Genomic DNA, 13,485 nt, shown 5'->3' with positions numbered 1-13,485 from the left:
CCTCTCCCTCTCCCTCTCCCTCTCCCTCTCCCTCTCCCCCTCCCTCTGCCTCTGCCTCTGTCTCTCTGCCTCTCTCTGTCTCTCTGCCTCTCTCTGTCTCTCTGCCTCTCTCTGTCTCTCCTCCCTCAACTCTCCTCCCCATGGCTGGAATAAACTCTATTCTATACCATACCATCATGTGGTTGGTACATCAGGAGAAAGGGATGCCTCAGCATGGGCCCATAGAGGAACCTCCTTCCCCCACACCTTAACAAGCCTCCACCACACATATCCCTGGTTTCTCTTTCTTTTTATAAAACACAACACTTTACATCTTCCCAGAAAAGTCATAAAGCACTAAGAGACATTACAGTATTCACCTAAGTAGGCTTATTGCCTGTCTTACTTCTGTCCCTCCCAGACACCACACACACCATATCTCTTACACAGAGAACAATCTTTCTCTATCGATCTGCTCATTCCACTGCTTTGCTTCAACCCTTGTAACAGTTCATAATGAACCCATTCATTTATTCAAGTACTTGCAAACAGCTCTGCATGCATTTTATATTTTAGGCACCGTTCCCAGTACTGATGACACAGGGAGGTTTCTGTGACAGGCACGTTCCTGTTCTCAAGGAGTCGAAGTTCTGAGGATGTGGTCCCATGACATAACCTTCCAATGTTTTAACTTGAATTCGAATTCATCATGGCATATTTTCTCTACCTGTGTCTCTGGGTACCACTTTTCACAACCTAGTCTCCACTCAAGTATACTTTATGTGAGCCTATAGAAATTTAAGGCAGAGAGATAAGGGTGGGAGATCACCTGCTAAGCACTATCTGTCTGTCTCTGTCTTTGCCTCTGTGTCTTGGGGACAGTCTGTGGAACTGATCATGAAGAGAGGGATGAAAATCCCTTGTTTCACAGTGCCATGTGCATTTTTCTCCCCTGGGATTTTGCCCCAGAGTGAGACATGTATCTTTTGGTTCACCCAAATAACAAATCAACTAGGTGACCTTCAAAGTCCTGAAGTCTCCCAAGGCCCCAAAGTATCTCCATCCCTTGAAGTGTATGGGATGTATAAAGGTTAAGAGGCTTAGTGAACTCAGATTCTCAGGACCTCAAGTTTATTATGGACTTGGGGCTTCTGGGGTCTCCATGGGTTTTTGTAATTCCCCAGATAATGGGAACTTTGTATGTGATGCAGTTTCCATGGTCTTCCTTGGCTTCAGGTTATCTTCCTTTTCCTGGAAGGTGAAGAAGGAGTGGGGAGAAAGGGAGGTGATGCAGCTGATTTACAGGGAAGGAGCCAAACCTGAAGAGGAACTCTGAGTAAACATGAGTCAAATGGTTGCTTAACTATCCTCACAATACCTCGGCTGGAGCCTTCAAATCCTCTCTTTTCCCTCTGGTCCCTCCCTGGTGCAACTAGGGGCTCCCAGAATATCCCTCAGATTCCTGAGACATTGCATACAATGTCCTCAGGCAAGTTTTTCACCATGCTCTGGATCACCCCGACCCTCTGGTTTGGTTCTCTTTCTGTGAGAACACCTCTTCCTACCAGCTTAGTGACTCTCTGAGGGCCAAGCTGAGTCTGACCCATCCCTGGGACCTCACACTGCACAGCCTGCAGATTAGGAGACACTTCAGGAAATACTGGTAGGATTAAAGAGATGCCTTGCATGGGTTCCTTTTCTTATTGCTGACCAAATAAATACCTGCCGCATAGGGAAGAAAGATTTTCTCTGGCTCACAGTTTAAGAAAACATACAGCTCACTGAGGTGGGGTGGTAATAGCAAGAAGAGTATGAGACAACTGGTCACACTGAGTCTCTAGTTAGGAATCAGAGAACAGACAGACACTGGGACCAGGATACAGAAGCTGAAGCTCCACAACCAACCACACACCTCACTTCCTTCAGCCAGACTCCACTTCCTAAAGGTCCCATAGTTCTCCACAACAGCACAGCCAGCTGAGAAACAAGTGTTCAAATTACACAAGCCTATGAATGTGTGTGTGTGTGTGTGTGTGTGTGTGTGTGTGTGAGAGAGAGAGAGAGAGAGAGAGAGAGAGAGAGAGAGCGCACAAAGGGACACTAGCTCTGTGCACAGGGCTTTAGGAGGGATCTGGTGAACTGGTTGGAATGAAAAATTTCCCTCATGGGCTCCTGTATTTGCTCACTTAGTCCCCAGTTAGTGGCACTGTTTAGGGAGGTCACAGCCTTTGCGATATGGAGCCCAGCTTTCCTAGAGGAAACATGGCACTGGGGGTGGGCTTTGTGTGTTTATAGTTTCGCCTGGCCCACTTACTGTCTACACTCAGCTTCTTACTTGCATTTGAACATGTGAGCGCCCTTCTCCTGATGCCATGCCCATTACCACATGCACAATGGACTTTTAAACCCTCTGGAACCACAAACCCAAACAAACCCTTCCTTGATCTTGGTGTTTTATCACAACAGAAAGTAACTAATAACAGCAGAGTGCCTATGGTCCTGAAGACTCACAGATGACAAATAAGAATGAAGAGAGTACTGTTCCATCCAAGATGTCCTGGGGTTGAAGGTTCAGGGCAAGGGAAGGAGCAACCTAGCATTTGGTTTGGATGAGAAATTAGACACAGGCTTCCCTGTGTTGAACATTTGTTCTTCAGCTGGAGGTACTGTTTTGGGAGGTTGTAGAATACTTGGGGATGGGTGAAGGGCTGTAATAGGTGGCTCAGTTAGAGGCTGGCCTTGCTTCCTGCCTGAGCTCTCTGCTTCTCTAGAGCTAGAGTTACAGTCAGTTGTGAGCTGTTTGATGTGTATGCTTGGAACAGAACTCAGGTCTTCTGGAAAGAGCAGGAAGTGCTCTTAGCCACCAAGCCATGTCTCCAGCCAGAAAAGTTTGTTTGGTTCATAGTTCAAGGTACAGTCCTTCATGATGGAGAACTCAAGGCAGCAGGAACTTGAAGCAGCTGATCACATCACTACCACAATCAGAAAACACAGAAATGAACTTATGCATGCCAGCTAGTGTTCAGCTCAATTTCTCCACTTATATGGTTCATAATCCCAGCCAAGGGATGATGCCACCCACAGTGGGCAGGTCTTTCCACCTCAATCAATGAAATCAAGACAGGCCCCACAGGCATGTCCAGAGACCTGTCTCCTGAGTATTTCTATATCCTGTCCAACTGACAGCCAGCACTGATAATCACAGACTGTATTTCTTGAACCATAAGCCAAAAACAAATCCTTTAAGTTACTCTTGTAAGGTATTTGGTCACAGAGCTGAGACTTAAGGACTACCTAGTCTCCAAGTACTTGGCCAAGACTCGGGCCTGAGGCTGAAGGTGGCTGCTGCCTGCTGAACACCAGAAGTCAAGCCTGTGGTTTCCACTCTGATGCTACCACTACTGCTGGGTAGTGGGTGGGTGGAATTAATCCACTTCCCAGTGGGGATTCAGTGTGTGTGTGTGTATGGTGTATGTGTGTGTATTATATATATATATATATATGTGTGTGTGTGTGTGTGTGTGTGTATTGTGTGCATATGTATGTACCTGTGTGAATGGAGTATGTGTGTGTGTGTATGTGTGTATGCATGTATATATCTGTGCATGTGTGTATTATATGCATATTGTCAGTATGTGGATGTATATGGATGAGTGTGAGTAGTGTATATGGCATGCATGTATAGTGTGTATACACACATGCATGTGGTATTTATGGTGTGTCTGTATATGATATGTTTATAGAGTGTATGTGTGTGGTATGTATAGTGAGTCTGTGTATACGAGTGTGTGCTGCGTGTGTGTGTGGTGTATATGGACCGTGTTCTGATAGTCCTAATTATCCTTTGAACTATGTATCTTAATTTATTCCATGAGGCTCTTGGAGTCTCAACTTCAGTGAAACAATCTGCAAGCTCACTGGGCCTTTTCCAGGCTACAGGCTGGGCAGCATCTCTCCAAAGCAGCATGCAAGCTTTCTCCCACTAACATACTGTTCTGCTGACTGGATTCCTTTCTTGGGGGAAGGAGCACTCACCGAGAGCTTATCCTCAGAGGATAGCTCAGTTCTGGATTCCCTAGGCTTCTTGGGCTTCACATGGGATCCCAGCTGTAGAGACCGTCTGTGCTCTCATCTGTGAACACTTCTTTGCCTGCTTTGTCCTGAGAAGCTTCACTCTATGGAGATGTGTCTCTGATCAGTTCCTCTATGCATCTCCATGTGGGCTCTGGCTTTGATCAGCATCCAAGTCTGGAATCTCAACAGTACTGCCTGCCAGCTGGCTGTTTTATCTAGGGACAGCCACCCAACTTCTCTGTAAGTTGCTCTCTCAACTACTGAGCCATCTCTGCACTGTCTTGTCATTTGTTTGTTTGTTTGTCTGATTGATTATTTATTGAGAAAGAGTATAATGTATCTTCCCAAGCCAGCCTTGAACTCACCACATTAAGAATGACCTTAAACTTCTGATCTTCCTGTCTCCACCTCCTGAGTGCTGGGAATATGGGCACACACTATCACACTCAGATTATGCAGTGCTGGCTGGGGATTGAACCCATGGCCCCATGTATGCCAGGCAAGCACTCTACCACCTGAGCAATAGACCTAGCCTGTATTTGTCTTTAAACCCACCTTCTCTTCACACTATATCACTTTGCTCCTCTCCTCTCCCCTTGATAGAGAGCCACCCAGTCCTAATGACCACCCTTCTCAATAGGATTAGAGGGGATCAGGCCCTCATGGTGGCGTTAGTGACTTTATGAGAAAGGGTTCTTGCTCTGAATTTTACCTTGTGATATAGCAAGAAAATCCTTGCTGGATCTAGATGCCAGAACTATGCTCTTACACTTCCTCAGACTCTGGAGCCCTGAGATAACTAAACCTTTGTGTTTCATAAGTTAGCTCATCTCAGTTATTCTGTTGCAGTAACAGAAAACTAGCTAAGACATACTCACATGAAGGGGAGGAGGCAGAAAAAAAGTAGTGTGATTGCTATGGCTGCATAGACAACACCCTGTAGCAGAGCTTCCAGGAAAATCTGGGGAGCCAAAGGGCCCTTTCCTGGAAGTAGAAGACATTTCAGTAAGGCTTTCATTTTATAAGTAAAAAAAAAAATCTCTAAATGACATTTTGTGTGTTGGGTAGGGGCATTGCATGCAGCACAGTGTGCATGTGGCGGTCAGAGGACAAGTTGCAGTAGTCTGTTCTCTCCTCTCACTGCGTGACACCTAAGGATTGAACGCAGACTGTCAGCCTTGGCAGCAAGCATCTTTCCCTATTGAGCCATCTTGCACTCTCTCAGGAAGCCTTTAAGGGCTCAGATTCAGATTCCAAGATGTGCCCCTCTTCTGGCCTCAGTGCTAGGCCCTCCCTGTTCACTGCCCTCACCCAGTCTCCAAGTCCCTATGCTCACTCGACATCAGTAGGATGCTCAGACCATAGATTCCATGTTGGTTCTTTCCCTCACAGAGAAGAACTGTGCCCATTTCTGGGTCCTTGGCCAGGCTGAGGGTGCTGTTATCCCAGGGACCAAGTGTGGTAGAGGTCACCTGGAGGTGGCCATGTCCACTGTTCCCATCCACAGGGACACCGTCCACGCACCACTCCACAGAGGGTGTGGGGATCCCATGAAAGGAACAACTGCACTGCAATGTCTTCTCCACAGAACAGAAGGAGTTAAGCAGTCTGGCAGTCTCTGTGGAAAGGGAGGGTCAGGGGTCAGGGGCCAGGGGTCAGGTGTCAGGAAGGAGACCTGCCTTTCCTTTTTCATCTTCCTTCAGGACCCAGCCTTATTTTCTATATTTGCCACACTGGGGTGAAACTCAAAGCCTTCTACATGCTAGATAATGCTTTACCACTGAGCCCACTCCCAGATCCTCACTGGGGGACTCTAGGCAGGTGCTCTCCTGCTGAACTATGTTCTCAGTGCCCTCCTGGGGAATTCTAGGCACAGAGATGGTGTCTAATCCAGAATGACTCCCTGTCCTGTACACCCTTCTCTCCTCTTTCTTCACAGTCCCATCCGAAGCTTCCCCAGACAGCTCTAGAAGGGCTGCTCATCTGACTTACTGAGCTGTGGATGTGGCAGGTCCATATGCAACAGCAAGAATTCCCAGGGATACAATACTACTCACCGTCAGGAGTGAGGTGATGACAACTGAAAGAAGATGAGGAGGTGAGTGAGCAGAAATGTCCTTGCCAAGCAGGTACTTGAGACCCTCTTGGTCATCCCAAGCATCAGATGACCCAGAGAAGCAAGAATTAAGTGGGACAAGATGTTCAGGCATTTCTAGGGATAGGGAACATCCACTAAGATCCTCCGTGAAGCCCCAATACTGTGTATTCGAGTGTTTCAAGCTCTCAGAAGCTAGTAGGGATGCATGGAAGGATAGTTCACTGTGCAGAGATGGGATTTAGACGTGTGTTTCTTTGGAGTTCTTCCACTGGGGCTACTTAAGAAATGGCCAGGTTGGGAATGACTGTAGGCCAAGTGACCATGGAAGAGGCCTCTGTTGTTATTGAGAAAGAGTGGTGTGCTTGAGTTGAAATGTGAGGGACAGGGGACAGGATTCAGAGGGGTGGGTGGAATTTAGACTTCTTGGTGTTCCTTTCACTGTCCAGAAATGAGTCTGAGTAAATCAATCAGAAGTTTATAGCCAGATGTGGTGGCTCACACCTGTAATCGTAACACTTGGGAGATGGAGGCAGGAGGATTGCTGTGACTGGCTGTAGAGAGAGACCAGGCTTGTCTCTGGCTCCCGAGTACCAGGATTACAGAAAAACCAACAAAGAATGATTGTTCCTACCCTTCACCTCCACAGAAAGAGGACGCTACCCAGGTTTCCTGGTCATAAACACTCCTTACGTTCACACCGAACACGAGCCTCATTTCTGTACTGTCGACTTTCTTTTTTCTTTGTTTGCCAACTTAAAACCTCGCTCTGGATATTGGAATAAATTCAATCTGCATCCTGGCCCAAGCTTTGCCGGTAAATCACCACATCACTCTAATCAAATTTCACCCCATCTCCAACTTTGTTTGCAGCTTCACATCACATGCGTGGAATTTGCGCTGGAGATGTAGGGCTGGATCTGACTTCATAATTCTGATTTCTTCCTGCTCTCCTCTGCCAGGCTTGAAGGAGTACGTCTGAGATGGCTCCTCGTGAATCCCTTCCTGGTTTTCCTTTGCTCTTTCTCATTTTACTTCATGTCTTGTTCTCAGGGCTCCACAGAATTATTTTCCCTCAGCACACTTCTATCTGCCTGTCTCCTAAGCCCTCTTGCTAGCATGTGCTCTCCAACTGTTAGAATGTTTTGCTTTGTTTGGTTAATTTACACGGAGTCTTATGTAGCCCAGGTTGGCCTTTCTGTGTAGCCAAGGATGACCTTGACATCCTGATGCTCCTGCCTCCACCTCCCAAGAACTAATTAGTGTGTAATTAGAATTAATTTACCAAGAGGCTAGCGGGAGCCTAATTAATGTATTAACCTGGCAGTTATGGCAGATATGGATTCTTGGATTACTGATTTACAAAGCTAGCTCTCATGGCCACTAAACCGATCATTAACTCACAGGCTTCTTGTTTGTTCTATTAGTAGAATGGTGATCTGCTAGCTTCTTTTCAGGTTAACCTGGTGACACATTGAAGGTGACTGAGGGGGTGACAGGATGAAGAAGAGCGTGACAGAGACAGGACAAATAAGTGACAGAGGGATGACAGGTTGACTGGGTGACCGAGGGGAGCAAGATGAACAGCTGACCAAGTACTGAGGACTGACAGGCTGACTAGCATAGAAAGAGGCACCCGCGAACCGACTGGTGTGTAGTCGCTCTCTGCTGATCCAGAGTTGGCTTTGGATGAACCAAGGAGCTCGCGGTACCTCGATGCTGAGGTTGCCAAGCGGCCTAACCGCTCTGTGGCTGCCTCGTGAGAGGTCCAAGGATGCCACTGGCTGAGGATTGACTAAGGGAGAAACTCCACGTCCCCAGAAGCTCATCAGGAACAAACAACGTCCATGTACAAGAATTCTTAGACCTTCCCACAGGCCCAGGCGGCCAGTCATCTTCTGTCTGCCAGGTGCTAGCCACAAGCGGGCTGCATGGCAGTCTCAGCAGTTCTGCAGTGTGTGTGTGGGGGGGGGGGGGCGGTTACGCACGCGCGTGCGTGTTTGTCTGTCTGTCAGTGACCTGGTGAAGTAGAAGCATCTTATCCAACAGCCGACGACTAGCTGTGCTCCTACACTACAGCCAATCAGCGAGGTTATGATGCATAGCCACCACAGTCAGGAGCTGAGCGGTGCATGTCCCGCCCCTTTTTGTGGTGGCTCTGAGCCAATCAGAAGCTACTATGGGACGCTGAGGCCTCCCTGGCCACTCTAATGAAATCACAGGTTGGCCTCCAATCCTGCTTGCTTCCTTTCCTGTTGGTAAGCCCTGCTTCATTTTCTTCTTCTTTACACATTACACATACTTTCTGACCCATTTCACATTTTCAAAAATGCTTTTTTAAAAAAAATTATTTTCAAAAATGCCACACACGGTAAGAGTCATTTTATAAATTTAGCCATTCTGGTGTGTGTGTGTGTGTGTGTGTGTGTGTGTGAGAGAGAGAGAGAGAGAGAGAGAGAGAGAGAGAGAGAGAGAGAGAGGAGAGAGAGAGAGAGAGAGAGAGAGAGAGAGAGAGACAGAGACAGAGACAGAGACAGAGACAGAGACAGAGACAGAGACAGAGAGACTGGCTCACTGAGATTTTAATTTTCATTTGCCTGACAATCAATATGACATTATCTTATATTCTGTTTTTTTTAACTTAATTATTTATTTGCCTTACATCCCAACTGCAGTTTCTCCTCCCTCCTCTCCTCCCAGTCCTACCCCTTCCCCTCCCTCTCAATCCTCTCCTCCTCCCTTTCTCTTCAGAATATGGGAGGTCTCCCATGGATATCAGGCAGCCTTGGCATATCAGTAGGACTAGATGCTTCTTCTCCTACTGAGGCTAGACAAGACAACCCAGTAGGGGGAAAGGGTCCCAAAGGCAGGCAACAGCGTCAGAGACAGCCTCTGCTCCTTCTGTTAGGAGTCCCACATGAAGACTGAGCTACACAGCTGTTACATATGTGCAGAGGGCCGAGGTCAGTCCCGTGGACACTTTCTGGTTGGCAGTTCGGTTTCTGTGAGCCCTATGCGCCCGGTTAGTTGATTCTATAGGTTTTCCTGTGGTGTCCTTGACCCCTCTGGGTCCTACAGTCCTTCCTCCCTCCCTTTCTGCAGGACTCCCCAAGCTCTGCCTAATGTTTGGCTGTAGGTCTTTGCATCTGTTTCTGTTCCATTGCTTGGAGAAGCCTCTCTGATGACATCTGTGTTATGCTCCTGTCTGCAAGTACAGCAGAATATCACTAGCAGTGTCAGGGGTGGGCTCCCTCCCATGGGATGGGTCCCATGCTGGACCAGTCACTAGTTGTTCAGTCCCTTAATTTCTGCTTCATTTCTATCCCTTCACATTTTGTAGGCAGAACAAATTGTAGATCAAGGGTTTTATGGCAGGGTTAGTGTCCCAGTCCTTCCACTGGAAGTTTTGCTTGGTTACAGATGGTCAGTTCAGGCTCCATGTCCCCCATTGCTAGGAGTTTTAGCTGTGGTCACTCTCGTGGATTTCTAAGAGTTCCCATTGTCCAAGGTTTCTAGCTCATTTTAGAAATGCACCCCCTCCAATTCCAGCTGTCTTTCCAAGTACTCTCTTCCTCTGTCCCCACCCCTCTCCCACATAGCTCCCCCCCCATCCATCCATGATGTCTACTCTGTTTTCCCTTTCTGAGTGAGATACACACATGTCCCCTTGAGCTCTCCTTGTTACTTAGATTCTTTGGGTCTGTGGATTGTAGCATAGTTATCCTTTATTTATGGCTAGTACCCACTTGTGAGTATATACCATGTTTGTCTTTCTGGGTCTGGGTTATCTTATTCAGGATGATCTATCTATCTATCTATCTATCTATCTATCTATCTATCCATCTACTTACTTATCTTCTTCCTTCCTTCCTTGCTTCCTTCCTTCCTTGCTTCCTTCCTTCCTTGCTTCCTTCCTTCCTTCCTTCCTTGCTTCCTTCCTTCCTTGCTTCCTTGCTTCCTTGCTTTCTTCACTTTACATCCTGATCACTGTCCTTCCTCCTGGTTTCCCTCCCACAGCACCTACCCCTACTCCTCTTCTCCGCTGAGAGAATTGAACCAGAACCCAAAGCCCCCAGAAATCCCCTAACTCTGGCACATCAATCTCTGCAGGGCTAGGTGCTTCTTCCCCCACTGAGGCCCAAACAGACAGCTGAACTAGGGGAATGGATTCCACAGACAAGCAAGAACTTTAGGCGTAGCCCCAACTCCAGTTTGTGACCCACATAAAGACCCAGCTGCGTATCTGCTACATATGTGCTGGGGACCTAGGTCCAGCCCTTGTATGCTCTTTGGTTGATAATTCAGTCTCTGAGAGGCCTCAAGACTCCATCCAGTTTAGTTGACTTTGTTGGTCTTCCTGTGGAGTTCCTATCCCCTTCAGGGACCAATTTTGTCGTGTGTGTGTGTGTGTGTGTGTGTGTGTGTGTGTGTTGCCCAGGCCAATGTGGAGCTCATGGCAATCCTCCTGCTTTAGTCACCCATATGCTGCTCTTACAAGTTTGAGTCACAATGCCCAGCTCCCCTGCCTGGTTTTGTTCATTGTGCTGTTATTCATTTACTTTCCATTCATATTTCTAATGTTTTTATATATATGTATGAGTGCCTCCATCTATGTCTGCACACCATGTGCATGCAGTGCCTACAGAGGTCAGAAGAGGGTGTCAATCCCCTGGGATTAGGTTTACAGACAGATCCCCTGGCATCTCTAGGAGAGCAGCCAGTGATCCTAGCCACTAAGCTGTCTCTCCAAACTCTCCATTCATGCTTTTCTTAGCTGTTTTCTCTGATCTTAAGTATCATTAAATTTGGTTTAAAAAGAAAATTCAATACTGTTTGTACAGGAATAAGAAGAATAGGAGGGTTTTAGATTTAGACTTTACATTCTTGTCTTACATCATACTGCTACTAAATGGTGCCTAATTCTACAATCATTTAAAACTTACTTGCTTTTTGTAGAAGATTCTAGTTGGCTTCTGGTTCTTGCATCAATTGACCTAAAATACCATCCAACTCCAGCTTCAGAAGGTCTGATGCTATCTCGTGGCTTCTCCAGGCACTTGGACTCACATGGCACATGCAAACACACGCACACACACACATACACTGGCCAGTGAAAGGTGAGGCTTCTGGGCAAGAGAGAAAGGAGCCCTGGCAATTAATTAATCCTTTACTTAATCCGCACCCCCCCCCACCGCCGTTTAACAATAGCCGAGGAACTGAGCAGACAAGGAGAGAAGAAGAGAGAGGATAATTAAGTAGATATTAATTCACCAGATAACTGCAGTTTTTGGTATCAGGGTAACTTAGAGTTAAGACAGTGAATTATAGAGTAAGCAAGAGTTAAGTTTTCTAGCACTAATCAAGCACAGAGGTTTATAAAGTAAATAATAATAGTGTTAAGTTTCCTTGGTGTTTAATGAAGCCTAGAACAGTGCGAGATTTTAAGCACAGAACAGTAAGATAGAGCTAAGTAGTAAAATAAAGCATAGAAAGTTATAGAAAGAAGAAGCCAGTGATTATCAGCCACAGAATGAGCAAGAGAGTGTTGAAAAGTCTCCAGAAGCTATCCGCTCCAGCATCCAGCATAGTTAGAAAGTTATAAGATCATCAGTCTTTTGACCTTCATCTATCCAACATCTGTGCCCACATCAGCTTCTTCCCCCAAAGACAGGCAAAAGCACCCAGCAAGACTCTGTCTCAAAAAAAAAAAAAAAAAACCATCTAAAACAAAACAACCTCAAATAAAAAAAATTAGGTAAGGGAAATCATTGGAATTCATGTGTAGAAGTCACAGGGGACATACACATATACACACATACACCACACCCACACACACACACACACGTCATCCAGCTTAATTTGACCAATGATGTTAAGCACTGAGATTGATGAACCCTTCCCCAGTCTAGCCTGAATGGTGTTGCAGAAGCTAGAATTGGAGCAGCTTGTCCGAGGAAGTGGTACTTCATCTTAGTGGATCTAAGTTGATTTTTGTATATGACTGAGAGGTCTGGTTTCATTGTGTGTACAGATATATGTGTTTTGTTGAGAGAGGCTTACTTTTCACCAATGTATACTTTTTACTTCCCTTTCAAAGATCAATGGCTGGGAGTTGGAGAGATGACCCAGCAGTTAAAAGCACTGGCTGTTCTTATAGAGGACCAAGGTTCAAGTCTCAATACCCACATGGTGGTTTACAATTGCCTGTAATTCCAATTCAGCAGATATGAAGCTACCTTCCAGCCTACGCAAGCAGGCTGATCTCATGTGCGCAAACATACATGCAGGCAAAAATTACACACAGAATAAAAATTTAAATTAAAAAGTTGTCAGCTGTGGTTGTGTGGTTTCGGTTCAGACTTTGAAAAACAGTGCCATCACACCTCTGACAGGACCCTTATTCCTCAGGGTTGAGTTGACTATGTAGGGTATTGTGTGTATCGGTATGACTGTTTGGATTTAAAGAACATTTTTGTGTGTAAAGAATAGAGTTTCCATTTTGATTAGTCTGCACTGAGGCTGTAGATTGCTTTTGGTAGGGTGTTTATCCTCAGAGATTATTTCTTATGAGGAGGTCTTTCTGACTTCTGCGCTTTTCCTGTATTTCTTTAGTGTTTTAGAGTTTTCGTATACATATCTTCCACTTCCTTAGTTAAGTTTATTCCTGATACTTTTTAAGCTACTGTGAATGGCATTGCCTCCCTGATTTCTTTTTCACTGCATCTGTCACTGGTACATAGAAATGCGTCTCTAGACTGAATCTCTAGAAAGCCATTATCCAGGAGGCGGTAGAGGTGATTTGGTGGGTAAACTGAGGACCTGCATTTGTATTCCCAGCATTCACATAAAGTTACATGTGACAGTATATAACTCTCATCAAAATATTGAAGGTCAGAAAGAGGTGACCCAGGGGCTCGCTGGCCAGCCAGTCTTGCCTAAACAGCAAGCTCCAGGTTCAAGGAGAGAGTTTGTGCTTTAGCTAGGGTTCTATTGCTGTATAGATACGCCGTGACAACAGCAACTCTTATAAAGGACAACATTTAATTGGAGATGGCTTATAGGTTCAGAGGTTCAGTCCATTCTCATCATGGTGGGAAGCATGGAGGCATGCAGACAGATGTGGTGCTGGAGAGGTAACGAGCTGAGAGCTCTAGATTTGAATTGCCAGGCATGAGGAAATAGAGTGACACTGGGCCCTGGCTTGAGTATTTGAAAGCCCAAGGCCCACCCCCAGTGGCACACATTCTCCAACGATGATGATGATGATGATGGTGATGATGATGATGAGAAAATAGAAGAAGGCACTGAACATTGACCTCTGGCCTTCATACATGTAC

General features: G+C 46.1%; 1 protein-coding gene across 1 annotated transcript; it reads right to left on the bottom strand.

The window, feature by feature from the left end:
* Positions 1–4,054: 4,054 nt before the first annotated feature.
* Siglecl1 (SIGLEC family like 1) lies at positions 4,055–13,481 on the bottom strand. Its single transcript, XM_028785832.1, has 5 exons — positions 13,377–13,481; positions 7,793–7,943; positions 5,390–5,671; positions 4,932–5,037; positions 4,055–4,154 (listed from the first exon to the last, which is right to left on the bottom strand). The coding sequence occupies exons 1-5, from the start codon at positions 13,479–13,481 to the stop codon at positions 4,055–4,057; spliced, it is 744 nt and encodes a 247-aa protein (XP_028641665.1).
* Between the last annotated feature and the right edge of the window lie 4 nt (positions 13,482–13,485).

The sequence above is a fragment of the Grammomys surdaster genome, unplaced genomic scaffold, assembly GCF_004785775.1.
Source record: "Grammomys surdaster isolate TR1022 unplaced genomic scaffold, NIH_TR_1.0 125349, whole genome shotgun sequence".
Taxonomy (NCBI): Eukaryota; Metazoa; Chordata; class Mammalia; order Rodentia; family Muridae; genus Grammomys; species Grammomys surdaster.
This window is presented reverse-complemented; position numbering and strand designations above follow the sequence as displayed.